General features: G+C 49.3%; 5 protein-coding genes across 5 annotated transcripts; 4 read left to right on the forward strand and 1 right to left on the reverse strand.

Moving 5' to 3' along the window:
- Positions 1 to 681: 681 nt before the first annotated feature.
- Positions 682 to 4,439, forward strand: ABOM_007464 (tRNA methyltransferase RSM22; the record flags this gene model as incomplete). The annotated part of the gene is made up of 4 exons (XM_022534593.1): positions 682 to 750; positions 825 to 1,130; positions 1,191 to 1,567; positions 2,015 to 4,439. The coding sequence occupies 4 exons, from the start codon at positions 682 to 684 to the stop codon at positions 4,437 to 4,439; spliced, it is 3,177 nt and encodes a 1,058-aa protein (XP_022388354.1).
- A 632-nt stretch (positions 4,440 to 5,071) lies between these two features.
- ABOM_007465 (DASH complex subunit SPC19) lies at positions 5,072 to 5,633 on the reverse strand (the record flags this gene model as incomplete). Its single annotated transcript, XM_022534594.1, has 2 exons — positions 5,072 to 5,440; positions 5,502 to 5,633. 2 exons carry the CDS (start codon positions 5,631 to 5,633, stop codon positions 5,072 to 5,074), a joined length of 501 nt encoding a protein of 166 aa, XP_022388355.1.
- A 1,662-nt stretch (positions 5,634 to 7,295) lies between these two features.
- On the forward strand, positions 7,296 to 7,791 carry ABOM_007466 (mitochondrial 37S ribosomal protein uS14m; the record flags this gene model as incomplete). The annotated part of the gene is made up of 3 exons (XM_022534595.1): positions 7,296 to 7,402; positions 7,495 to 7,666; positions 7,729 to 7,791. 3 exons carry the CDS (start codon positions 7,296 to 7,298, stop codon positions 7,789 to 7,791), a joined length of 342 nt encoding a protein of 113 aa, XP_022388356.1.
- A 1,000-nt stretch (positions 7,792 to 8,791) lies between these two features.
- ABOM_007467 (uncharacterized protein) lies at positions 8,792 to 10,164 on the forward strand (the record flags this gene model as incomplete). The annotated part of the gene is made up of 4 exons (XM_022534596.1): positions 8,792 to 8,859; positions 8,921 to 9,036; positions 9,106 to 9,714; positions 9,791 to 10,164. The coding sequence occupies 4 exons, from the start codon at positions 8,792 to 8,794 to the stop codon at positions 10,162 to 10,164; spliced, it is 1,167 nt and encodes a 388-aa protein (XP_022388357.1).
- Positions 10,165 to 10,677: 513 nt separating this feature from the next.
- ABOM_007468 (ACT domain-containing protein) lies at positions 10,678 to 11,093 on the forward strand (the record flags this gene model as incomplete). Its single annotated transcript, XM_022534597.1, has 2 exons — positions 10,678 to 10,812; positions 10,854 to 11,093. 2 exons carry the CDS (start codon positions 10,678 to 10,680, stop codon positions 11,091 to 11,093), a joined length of 375 nt encoding a protein of 124 aa, XP_022388358.1.
- Between the last annotated feature and the right edge of the window lie 1,814 nt (positions 11,094 to 12,907).

The following is a 12,907-nucleotide window of genomic DNA, read 5'->3' on the forward strand; positions in this document are numbered from 1 at the left end:
ACATACTCCATAACCATCAGGTACGACTTTTATTAAGGACTCACAAGGTAAAAGTGTTGCCCTGGCCACTTCTACCAGTCTTTTCTACAACATACGAAAGATCCGCTATAGTATCAGACAGAACTATTCGTAGCCATGGGGTAACTGTATAGATTTAACGCATATTAGCATAAATTACGTAATTATACAGGCGATAGATTAGATCTGCGCTAGTACGTTTTCATCCGCCTACAAACGTCACGAGCGCTGTCGCAAGAGCGCAATAGCAACCATCTAACTGAACAGCCTTCTCTGTCATTATTCTACCTTTCACTAAGCTCTAGGATAGTAACAGAAATTCTATCCCTAGAACAGATAGCACGGCTCCCAATCTAGTGGACCCAGTTCGCCAAAATGGCTACTTGGGTATACCCACCACTACCTCCGCAGCAGCTGGAACCGGAAGCTGATAGTGCATTGGTATACTTCTCCCCAGATGCATACGAGATTCCTTTGGATTTTTACACAAATTAAAGTATCGCATGTATAGTATACCTCTGTTGTTGACTTTTGGCACCGATACAGGCCAGGGAATTAGAATGGTTACTGCGTTCCCTGCAGGACTCGCTAGTCTCCCTAAGGGAAGGCTTGCATGAATGCGCTGCGCTTCTTGCCCCTAAAGAGCCAGGCTCAACATTGGTTATGTCCTCTGTACGATCCGAAATCGTCAAAGGATTCGTAACAAGGGTCGGAACCGAAATCGTGAAAGGCGTATGTTATCCGCGCTTGCTTTCTCCTATTCTTGAACGAACCGATTGGACTGACCAAGTATCGTCGTGCGCTAGGATATTCAACTACGCCTTGGCTCCCTTGCTCCTGCGCGTGGCTCCCCAACAACTCGCTTATGTTTGTCGAACTCGCCCAGTGCGCCAGAGCTTGTGCTGCATCAGTTGGTTTCCGTGAGGAATTTGGTCAACCAGAGTCTCGATGTGGTGGACGTCAGCACTTGGACTGGCGACCCACTCAATGCAAGTTTCATATATGGGCAGCTGCGTCTATTATATGAAACTCTGTCCGAGGCTCGGCAGATGTTGAAGGGCGAGAGTGATCAGGTCAGGGGCAAGTGGTGGGAGACAAGTGCGCTTGAGGATGTATGTTCGGCGCATCGTTCTGTAGTTTTCTTTCCTCGTGACTAACTTATGACTGCGAAGATGTTTGACCCACCGTTGCCGCTAAACCTTTCGTTCCATCTCTCCATCGCCGATTCAGCCCTCGTTTTATATCTAAGGACGCTCGAGTCCAGCACACCCACACATACTCCAACGGCTTTTGCCACCGACATTTCTCTGACTGGGTTCAATCTGCGAGACCGTTTGTTTGGAACTCGACACCGTGGACATGATGAGGCCGGAGATGTTTTCACATGGAAGGGAGACGAGGTCAAAGTAAGGGAAAAGATTCGCGTGGAAAGTCAGGACCCGAGCCTGATGGCAGTCATGGCGAAGTTGACTGCTCTGCAACACGAAGTGATGAAATGGATCTCTGCGCTGAAAGTGCTTATGGGCAATGAAGATACCGATAGCGAGGAGTAGTTTTGAAAGGCCCTAAATTGTACATGCTGTTCTATATCATTCAGATACATTAACATGTCACTTAATACTTCTATATTCAATCTCATGTTGTCGAGATAATGCCCATACTTGAATTATTACATAATCTGACTATCTACTTCTACCTGCCAATAGGAAGAACGGAATTTCCGATGGTCGCATTTCTTGGCAAAGATTTTCCTGGCCGAGCTCTCACGAGTGGCGTTTTTTCTTTCATCCCCAGACTCAGACCGCAGATTATCGCTTTCAGGGTGGTAAGAAGGGTTGATGATGCTGTCAAGATCTCCAGCATCAAGGGCGAGCCGGTCTTGCTCCCACGGCCTTCTGCGCACCATTGCATCGAAGTCGTCGCAGATCTGTTCGCAACAGCTCCGCGGCGGAGCTACCAGTTTCATAGCGCAGCGGTACAGATGCACAAACGCAAGATACGAGTTTCCCCTTAATTCACCGGTCGGATTCCCCCGAAAAACTGCTACTGGTTATCCAATCGGACTGAAAGATGGTCGGCGATATGCGTCTACGGTGCCCCCTGCAGATGGCAACGTCAATACGGATCGGAAGGACGCTGTCTACGATGTGATTGATAGGATTGAACAGAATGAGATGGAAATGGCCGAGCTTATGGATGAGCTGAGCCTATTGGATGACTATTGGGAAGCTCTCAACCTTGATGGTCCAGAGCTTGATCATGCGTTTAGCGAGACGATCGGCCATCGGGACCAGGAGACTTTAGAAGCGCGCGTGCAGGAGGCGAGGCAAATGTTCGGGGACACTCTGCCTGATGGATATCTGAACAATACCGAGTTGCAGTTGTATACCCAGTTGTATGGCGAGCCAATCATTCGGCAGGAGGAGTTGGAGCTTGAAGCGGAGGAAGATGAGAAGGACCCCGATGTTTTATTATACCGTGAGGATGGCCAGGGAGGGTGGGAAGCAGTCGATGTAGAGCAGGCTGACTTAGAGGATGAACCACCTGTGGTCTATGATATGGAGGCTGGCCCGGCTGAGGATGAATCTATCGCCATGCAACGGACAAGGGAAGTGGCAGAACAGCTCGGCGGAGAAATCATGCTGGAGCAGTTCGAAGAAGAAGCAAACCCGGATGACACACCTCGACTACATCCTCTCACTGTGGAGGGGAAGTTCTCTACTGATCCCAGCACTGTTTTCTTGCCTAAGGATACAGTAACTAGTCCCATTTCCATCATTTTATCCGACTACGCCAATAAACATATCGCAGATGTTACCCATCGCACCTTTGGCGGCCCGCGTCTGCCTTATTCTACTACCACTCCTCCACCACGCGCACAGATGCCTCAGCTTCCTATTCCACTAGAAGCTTCCCAGCGGCACATGACGGAAATGGAGGCGAATGCATATATTGCGGCTCTGTACCCCGGAATGTATACCTCTATACTAAGTACTCTGGTCGAGGTCCGAAAGCGGTTGGGCACAGAGTGGCTGCGTGGGCTCATCTCGAAAGAAGATGGCCCGCATATCCTTGATGCTAGTGGTGGCGGTGCAGGCGTCCTTGCCTGGCGAGATGTCATTCGCGCAGAGTGGGAGACTATGGTCCCAGACCACCCGAAGAAAAGTCCTTATCCTGTGGGTAGATCGACTGTCGTCACTGGTTCGGATGCCCTTCGAATGCGCGCAAGTTTAATGTTGGAGAATACTTCATTCCTACCACGCCTGCCGGACTACGTTCACATCCGCGAGAAACCAACTCTAGATGATGAGAGAGCTCCTCCAAAGCGAAAGCAATATGACATCATCGTCGCTCCCCATAGCTTGCTCGGCATAGAGGAGGAATTCTTACGCAAAGAGCACGTGGAGAACCTGTGGAATCTCCTCAACCCTGACGGCGGTGTTCTGATCCTTCTCGAGAAGGGACACCAGAAAGGATTCGAAGCAATTGCTGGAGCTCGTGAGATGCTCCTGAAGCGTCTCATCTCAAGTCCTGGCTCTACAGAATATACCAACTTCACTGAGTCGCCAATTGAGGATTCACATATCGAGAAGGAGCCCGGAATGATCGTCGCGCCCTGCACTAACCATGAGAAATGCCCTATGTTCAGCGTCCCTGGCCATTCCAAGGGTCGCAAAGATTATTGCCATTTCCAGCAGAGATATATCAGACCGTCATTCCTCCAGCGCATCTTAGGAGCCAAGGATCGGAACCACGAAGACGTGAAGTTTAGTTATATCGCTGTACGGCGTGGCGTGGACTTACGTGAGACGAAGGGTATCATACAAGGCCCCGAGGCTACCGAAGCGGCCTTTGCTGGCTACGAAGATCTACATGAAACAGCTGTAGAAGAGATGGAAGCATCAAACGAAGCTGGTGGCTCCCAGGCTGAGGTAAGCGAACAGGCCAAGCCCGAGAACTTCCACACCTTGTCTCTTCCTCGTATTGTGTATCCTCCAATGAAACGCCGCGGACATGTTATCTTTGATTTCTGTACGCCCGCTGGAAAGATTGAGCGCTGGACTGTTCCCCGCTCCTATAGTCGTCGGGCATACAAAGATGCTCGCAAGTCAAGTTGGGGAGATCTGTGGGCTCTTGGTGCGAAGACCCGCATCCCAAGAAGCTTGAGAATCGGTGATAAGCACGGCGAAGGCAAGAAAGAACGTTTGGCCAGGCGGGCAGCTTTCAGGGCTGAATTAGCCGAGGAGGGTGAACTTGAGCAGCAGGCCGAGGGTTCTGATTGGCCCGAAGTGCTAATCCCGCAAAGAAAGAAGGGTCAAACAATTCCCAGTTGGAAAAAGCATGCGGACAAGAAGAAGGTGAGACAGGCTTCGAAGAAGCATGCCGCTGCGAAAGTAGCGCAGGATGACTTTTTGGTTTGAGAGCTTCGTTTGGCATAGTTCATCGGCTGGCGGGGAACACAAGGCATAGGGCTACGGCGCATGGATGGTTCATATCTCGGTACAGGCGCCCGGGCTTCAATTTCTGAGAGATGTATTATAAATGTATCATAAATGACGGATATATGTAATTAGACTACAACTGTAAGGCTTATTGAGCTCTTCACTCAATTTCAATGTGACCAATATTCCTCTCACATGTAACACCAGCAACTCCACATATTCCATAGGCTGTACTGGATACAATTGTGACCGGAGATTCACGGGAAAATGTCAATGGTCTGAAGATGCCCGCCATGAGAGACCTGTCGTCTGCTGGCGCATGGCGACATGGCCGATAGACTTTATTTTCGCATCACTACTCTTTGGCTTTATACATTAGTAGCGCATAAGGAACACCATGCACCGTGGGTACTAATGCAAAGAGTAGACGTATCGAAGATACAGTCTTAATGCTGCTCCGCGATGGCAGCGACCTACTTCCTCGGAGCTCGGTTCGTTGAGCTCAGGTCGTTTCACCGCATATAATGGCAGGTGTTTTGTATACCAAGGATGACGTAGTGGCAACAATCCTGCGCTGTTGCTCTTCCTTTCACCCCGTGGGTGCAGCAGACTTATTGGGCGGCCATGCTCTTTCTCAGCTGGCGCTCGCGCTGTTTACTCTGTAACTCCAGTCTTTCCACGGCATACTTCAGCCGTTCCTTCTTCTGCACTAATCGCCTGAACTCTGCCGCCTTCGCAGCATTAGCCTTTTGTCGATCACCATGGGCATTCTGGCTACGGCTTGAGGTTTGGCGGCTCTCGCTGGAGTACATTCTGCCTTCCTGTAGTTCAGCTTTTGCCCGGAGAGCTTGTTCGCGGCGAGAGAGCTTTTCCACGTGGTTTGACGCTAATGACAGCAAGTGTCCGATGCTGGGGGTGATTTCATCAAGTAATGATTGCTGTGCTTCACGGAGCGTAGGCTCGGGGAGAAGCTCAAAGTGCTGTGGTCGGATTTTATCAGTAGCTTGGCCGGTTTCCGAAAGGTACGTTTCCGGCACTTACTCGGGTTGTTTGCAAGACCTTACACAGTCGGGGGAAGTCGCTAACACCAGACTCAAGAGTGGAGATGGATGAGTCGAGGAGTAGAAGTGATGATTGGAGCGATGAGACTGAAGCATTTAGTGACGCCGCCATGGTGATATGAGAGAGCAACGTTTCTGACTATACGTATGAAGTTTGAAGTTGGAGTTGGATGATAACTGCTGCATTTGTTTACAGGAGGGGCTAACGGAGCGATAAAAGCGGCGATGGGTCCGTGCGGCTATGGTAAAAGCGGCCGGGAGTCGGACCTCCGGGCAAAACTCGTTGTTCCCGCTCCTCCTCGTCGCACCGTATTCCGCCTACATCAACTCACCTCTCACCTCTCACCTCTTAAGACATTCCCGTGCAATACACAACTTGTCACCATGTCTCTCCTCGGAAAGAAGTTCCCCACCCCTATCGGTAAGACACCGCGCGGGTCGGATATTTTTGTTGGATTAAACCAGGTTGAAAGCTGACTGACCTACCTCGTTATAGCCAAGCCTCTGGGCCCCTTCTTCGCTGCCGGTATGCACCGCCATCCTTGAATTCCCTCTTCGAATACGTCTATTCTATCTGGCTTCAACTATGGGATACGTGTTTGGACAAGTGCACAGGGTACTAGATCTCGGATACTGACGGGACTGTTTCTAGGCGTTGTCATCCTCTACGGCGTCAACTCCTTCGGCAACCTCCTCATGAACAGTGAGTCGCTCCATTCTCCGACTTTATGATATGCCCTGCCCCTCAGGAGCTGGCTTGTCGCTTCAATGCGAGCAATTCTCGCAATGTCTCGATTATAGCTAACCTCGGTTCCCTTCTGCAGCCGAGGAGTTCAAGAACGACCCCCGCAACCCCAACCTCAAGAACAACAAGCATTAAATTAATCTCTGTTAATCTGAGAATGTCGACATGACGGGGTGAAAGAGGAATATGGAGGGTGGCTGATTACCCGGATTGCTGTTTCGCCAAAGTTTCGGTTCGCGAACAGTTATTCTGTACAGGCATATAGACTATACCGTCATAAGATTTTGACGAATTGACAAGTTGTACCACTACTGCTACGGCCGTCTTTTTCGGTACAGGATTCACCTGGTCTCTTTGTCTTGAATGATATCCCTTCGCGTAATTTGGCTGTGAAGTCAGCAGTAGCTAGCAGTTATCACACGCCGTTGTTGCTTCCATGCTATTCTATGTGAACTGCCTTTCGCTGCCAAATGCTCTTCAATTCTCTTGGCCTGTTAGCTTCAAAAAGTCGCTTGTAGTATGCATGCAATGATCTAGAGCTCAAGTCTAGTCATGCATGATCCAGTCTCACAGTATGGATAATCTGTTCCATCCCTACGGGGCTTTTCTATAGAGTCACTCAATCCACCGGCTCGATAAAATTAAGCTGCATCTCAGTGGCCTACTCAAGCAAGGCTGATCATGCGGTTGCAGAAGAATCTTTAATGTTGACAGCGCGATCTTGTCCATTTTGCCGAGTTTATTACGAAGCCCCAGTAAAGTTGGTGTAGGCTGTGTACATTACTATCGTCATATCAACTCATGTAAACAATGATCACTTGCACGAGGGTCATCCAGAGGTACAGCTCCCTATCAAAAAGACCGGACGGATGGGGATCGATAGCCGTCACGTATGGCAGATGAACACTAATCCGAACTAGGAAAGCGTATTTTCCCGTGACCCCAGAACTCCGATCACAACCGCCATCAAAAGATATCAAGTGCCGACATCCAGACCATCGCAGTTCACCAGTTACGAGAAAATACACCATGTCGCTCTTCAGATCCAAGCGCCTGGACCTCAGCGGGTTCATCAACGCCCGTGTCATCCGTGACCACACCAAGCGGAAGGTTTTCGAGCAGCACGAGCCTGAACGGTATGCTAAGTCGACTTTTTTGACCTTGTCGCATTCCACCCTGACAAGGATTCTGGGGAACTATCTCTCATTAATTGATTTTTATCATATAGCCAAGCTCTCCGCTACATCATCCGCAACACCTCCCTCCCGCAGCGTACCCGTGCCCAGGCTCAATTGCAGCTTTCCCAGATGCACGCCTACACCCGGCCCACCCAGATCAAGAACCGCTGTGTGGCAGGTGGTATTGCTCGAAGTGTGATTCGCGACTTCAGAATTGCTAGAGTAAGTGAATTTATCTTAGCTCTTTTCGTGGGGTGGCAGGCGTTGACTGACATCGTGTTTAGTACCAATTCCGTCAACAGGCACTGGCTGGTGAACTACCCGGTGTGAAGAAGGCCAGTTGGTAGTGTGTCCATATATTGCGGATTGTTTTATTATGTTCATGGCTACTGGGTCAGCTGGTTTGCATGAGGGCGTTTAATTCCATACTTTTTTTTCGAGAAAGATGTACAATATATCAACTGCTGGGTTTCAATAGACGATATGTGCTGGATTTTCTCCGCTGATTTACGATTTTTTCGTTTATATCGGGCATTCGATACCGTCTGCTAAGTCTTCCAAAAATGGATGAGTACCCTGATAGTTGGTGGAATCCATCTGTTTTCCAGCAAGTCATTGATCATGACTCTGTCATTCATAAATAGTTGCTGTATAAAACTGTACACAGACAAAGCTAACACTCTCCGGGAGCCTACTTTTATCCTAGTATATATTAATTGGCGAATATACTTGTCGCTCCTGGTTCTTTTTCTCCATGCAATAGTCCCGTGAAGAAGGACTCAGTTGAAAGGTGAATGAATGTTTGTCTAGTTGTCATCAGTATGCCTCCACAGTACCAGTGTATGTACCTTGAAGAACCCTGAATTAACCTGACTGACTTGGCTAAGACCTTATCCCAACCTGCTCTTGACACTCTTTGATATATTGTCACAATTCTATTGCTGTATATAAGCCTAAGCTTGAGCAGCGGTCTCCATTCCGTACATCGACTACCAGAATTTCGACTGCGATGTTCATATTGCAGCTCAAGGATGTTTTTGATAGTGATATCTTATACCTAAGAAATAAAGACAAAGGTCTGACATGCATACAAAGAAGCTATATCTTATGATATGTAGTACAAGTCTGTGACCAAGTGTTCATCGTCAACCCTGGATATCCGTTTGGATGGATTTATTCAATCAGTATTGATTCACTTCGTTTCATGCGTCTGCATATTCACGACGACTAATCAACTCTGGCATCTTTACTCTCGGTGCAACAGCCTCATTATTCTTCTTTAATTGTCACATTGGTCCTGTGCCTCCTTGTCTTTCCTCACAATTGAAAGAACAATAAACCCACAAGATGTTTGTCTATCGTCGTGAAGACCTGCCGCCCGAGCATGAGTTTCCTGCGGACCTTGAGAAGTTAGGGTATGAACTCGACGTTTCCTCTACAGTCAAGACTAAATACTAAACGAGGAATGATAACAAGATACTTCATCAACGAGAACGACCAGATCAGAAAGATCGCGGACCCCAAGGAGGATTTTCAATATAAGATCAACAAAAATGCCCGTGTTAATGACATGCAGAGAGAGGCGATGAGTGGTACGTCCTTTTAAGACGAGATACGCATTTCTCCCAAAAGACCTCATAACTTGAGATGTCTAACACTAGTAAACACTCCAGAGTGCATCCGCAAGATCGTGGCCTCTCGCCTGCGGGAGCTCAACCTTACAGTCCTGCGTCTCCCTCTCACCTCTAAAGTGAACGAAGCCCATGTTCCGATTCTGGTGTCATCTAACCTATCGACGGCATCTCGAATCATTGTCGTCTTTGGGGAGCCAGTACAGGACCTTGGGATCTGGGCGTATCGAAGCATAGGTGTGGATGGCATCAACGCAGGCTCCGCTGTCTCGTTTGCCAAAGCTGTCCTTCACCCCGAAACCAACGGAGAGGGAACCAACACTGAGTCCTTCTCCAAATGCGGCGACACTGCTCTGGTGCTGGCCAACACCGGCCAATTAATTTGGCATTGCGGTGCTCGTCGCCCAATGACCCTGCCGTCCTGGCTCGCTTATCCTCGTCCCTCCGCCGTCGACCCTCCCCTGATGATGACCCACAGAAACAAGATCCCTTCCAACGGCTGCTGGGAAGATCACGTCGCTTGCGTCTTTGATGAAATCCTAGCTGACCGCGGACGCTTGGTGCGCCACGATGTGAAAATTAACATCGTCGGAATCGCTGAAGGGGGCCAGGGCGCAATCCGCCACTTATCTCTGAACTGTAAGTACTACTGTATTGTATTCAGAGTGAACATCCGTCTGTCCCACGGCTAATACAATGACACAATTCAACACAGGGGAGGACTGGCGCGGATATATCTCTGCTATTGTTCTGACTAACCCCCTGCACTCCGTTGACCTTGAACTGGCAGTCACTGATGAGATCTCGGGCTCATTCCTTGCCTTCATCTCCTCCCGCTGTCGTGCCTATGTGATCTCTGACGAGCCGCAGGGTTGTCCGGTCCCGGGTGCCCGTCGGCATGGCTGTAACTGCTACTCGTCTGGGGAGCAGCAGCATGTGGAGTGCATCATGCCCCGCGCTTGGAAGCATATGCTTGAGTGGCTGAATCGGGCACATGCGGATCCGACCATGTACGAGGCTCAGCTGGAGCTGAAGGAGATGGATGACAGCGACTCGGAGGCTTTGAGCTCGAATGAAAGCAATGCATAAGTTTCGTCTAGTCTCTGGCCGTTGTAAGAGCTGGTTTGCGTTGATCGATGGTTCTGGGATTTATGCAAAGTTACTGGCTGGGATTAGGATGGATATGCTGGCGAGACTTGAGCTCCAGCTTCTTTACAGCCCCAAGCATTAGGTAGCGATCAAGTTGTAGTTAGGGACCTCCGGAAAGTACAGAAAGATGTTTATCCCAATCAATTTATGCAAGGTCAGTTGTGTCCACATGGCACTATCGACTCGCTTCAGTGTCGCTTGAACAGAAGTTCGATTTAACATCGATAACGCGTTCCTGAAAGATCATCGATTAATTCCCTCCCCATGCACACTAGTAATTAGCGGCATTCCTCGAGTCTAGACTCTAAGCATTTCCCATTTTCACTCAGGACTAATGTAATCCAGTTAACCAACGCCCCCACCTCAGAGATACAATCACCGTTAGCACCAAGAACACCATCAAGCCAGACCAAACCCACCCTAAATAACAAAAGCTCTCCAAAACCATCCAAAATGGCGCAAGGCGAAACTAACATCCCCATCCTCCTCTCAACAATGGACCCAGTCCTCGACCCCGACACCTACGTCTTTCTCACGACCACCACACCCCTCCATTCCCTCCCCCTCCACACGCTCCAACCCCAAATGGTCTTCCAAGAATCCGAGGCCTGACCCTAATCACCACCCAGGCCATCGCCGAAGCCCACAATTACAACAACTACACCTTCCCCTGTCGCAAGATCTCCCTCAAGGTGCATTCCAGCCTCGAAGCCGTGGGCCTGATCGCAACGATATCGACGACCTTGGCGGCGCATGGCATCAGCACGAACGTTGTGAGTGGGTTTTTCCACGACCATGTTTTTGTTCCGGCGGGCAGAGAGGGGGATGCGATGGGTGTTCTGCTGGGGATGATGAATGGCGAATCTTGATTGCGGGCTGGAGTATGTATGTATGATATTGTGTCATGGAGACAGGGAAATTGAGATCGTTGTCTATGATGGGGAAAACAGGGCTATCTATGTAGGGCTGATATGGTACGTCAGAGGTTACCGGGCGCAAACCCGGAGAGGAAGGTCATGGGCGACCGTAACCTGGTTTGTACATCTTTCCTCTCCCTTGTTTAGGGGGAGGAGAGATCGATGTTGGACGTATCGCTTCCTTGTTGAGGATGTGCATTTTCATGATCCCCTTTTCCGACTACACTTGTGTGTCGCTTTTCAGATAGACAGTTGACGAGATGACGCCAGAACCAAGCTTATATGGAAGACTAAAATATGGATATTACAAGCGATATGTGAAACTGAAACTGGTTGGGGAAAGTCATGCCCGACGGTCTCCTGGCGATGGGAATTCATTTCTGGTTTACTGATAGTTAGGCATCGAGGCTGAATCAGGCATTGATGTCAGATCGAAGAACCAGATTCTAGTCGCCTCGATGGGTTGCTTATTTTTGCTTCTTCTTGGTTTGACAGGGACTAACGTATCGTCCATCCCTGTCTGGGAGTATACGATCAGAACTTCGATTCGTCCAAAAAGTGGATACTCGAAAGTCAATTGACAGGTTTATTTGCACATCTCCTCGCCGTTGCGGATCATGGTAGCATCATCATCGTGGATGCAGGTTCGATATTGTAGAGCATTTACGTCGAAGCGGCGTTGACACTGTGGCGTGGTCCGACCACAGGTACGGACTTTCCTCGGTTGGGTGTCCTGAAGCAAAAGAAGGCTTAGCTGGGTGGCGTTGTGACACTCGGAAGTGTTACAGGGAAACCCCCGGTTATTTCTTGAGTTTTCCCCCTGATGTGTTGTGGCCCAGGATCTCCCTGGGATCTACGAGTATCTACTCTTCGTGAGGGGGAACGAATCTCAAGATCGTGCCTCCCCTCATCGTCACAAACGAAAGAATATGAAAAAAAAAATTAATAAAAAATCGAGAGACGGGAATCCAACGGGGCCCTCCGGTCCAACAACGGGCATGTTTAGCCGAATGGCCCAGAGCTTGGAAACATTCACGCGCATGCGGAGTGCCTGCATAACGATTTTTCGCACACTGCGTTGTACATCTGACTCCGAGGTCCTGTGTCCAACTACATGAAGCTATCGAGTAAAGGAAATTCCTGAAGGGGAAATGTGACCAATTTTGATCGAGTAACGACAGGTACTAAAAGCAATTGCAGGGCGTGAGCCGATGGCGGATGCCGGAGGCGCCCGATGCAAAACCACGGTTGAGGGGGAGCAGCCAGACTGGCCAGCACTCAGGCCACTCAGGGTTTTACGAGGCCACCAAAACAACTTTTCCCAATACCCGAATCGGTAATGGTGAGGGTATCGAGGGTCACATGGATCCTTCTAACTTCCCTCTGCTCATGAATCTCCCTACGATGAGGGCGAACAGGTCGGCTGATGGCTGGATCAGGTTTGGGGTGAGAGACCGTGAATACACCGACACAGTCAGAAAGGCTTATCGGTATTTCAATCGAGTAAGACGAATCTCTGATACTGTTCCGGTGGCACCGGTGGATCCGTTTGTTTGGAAAGTGGATCCCCCTTTTATACTTTTTTCTTTTTCTTTTTTTTTTTTTCCCTTTTCCGATTACTCGATCAGTACTGTTATCGTTAGGGGAGAAAATGTGGCCAAAGTTCGGGGAGTGAAAAAAGACAAGGCACTAAGGCTCCCACGGATGATGGAGATGCTGGGGACATGGTTATAAAACCCTTATCGGTACCCCGGATTGCGATATCG

Source organism: Aspergillus bombycis (assembly GCF_001792695.1).
Source record: "Aspergillus bombycis strain NRRL26010 chromosome Unknown contig00052, whole genome shotgun sequence".
Taxonomy (NCBI): domain Eukaryota; kingdom Fungi; phylum Ascomycota; class Eurotiomycetes; order Eurotiales; family Aspergillaceae; genus Aspergillus; species Aspergillus bombycis.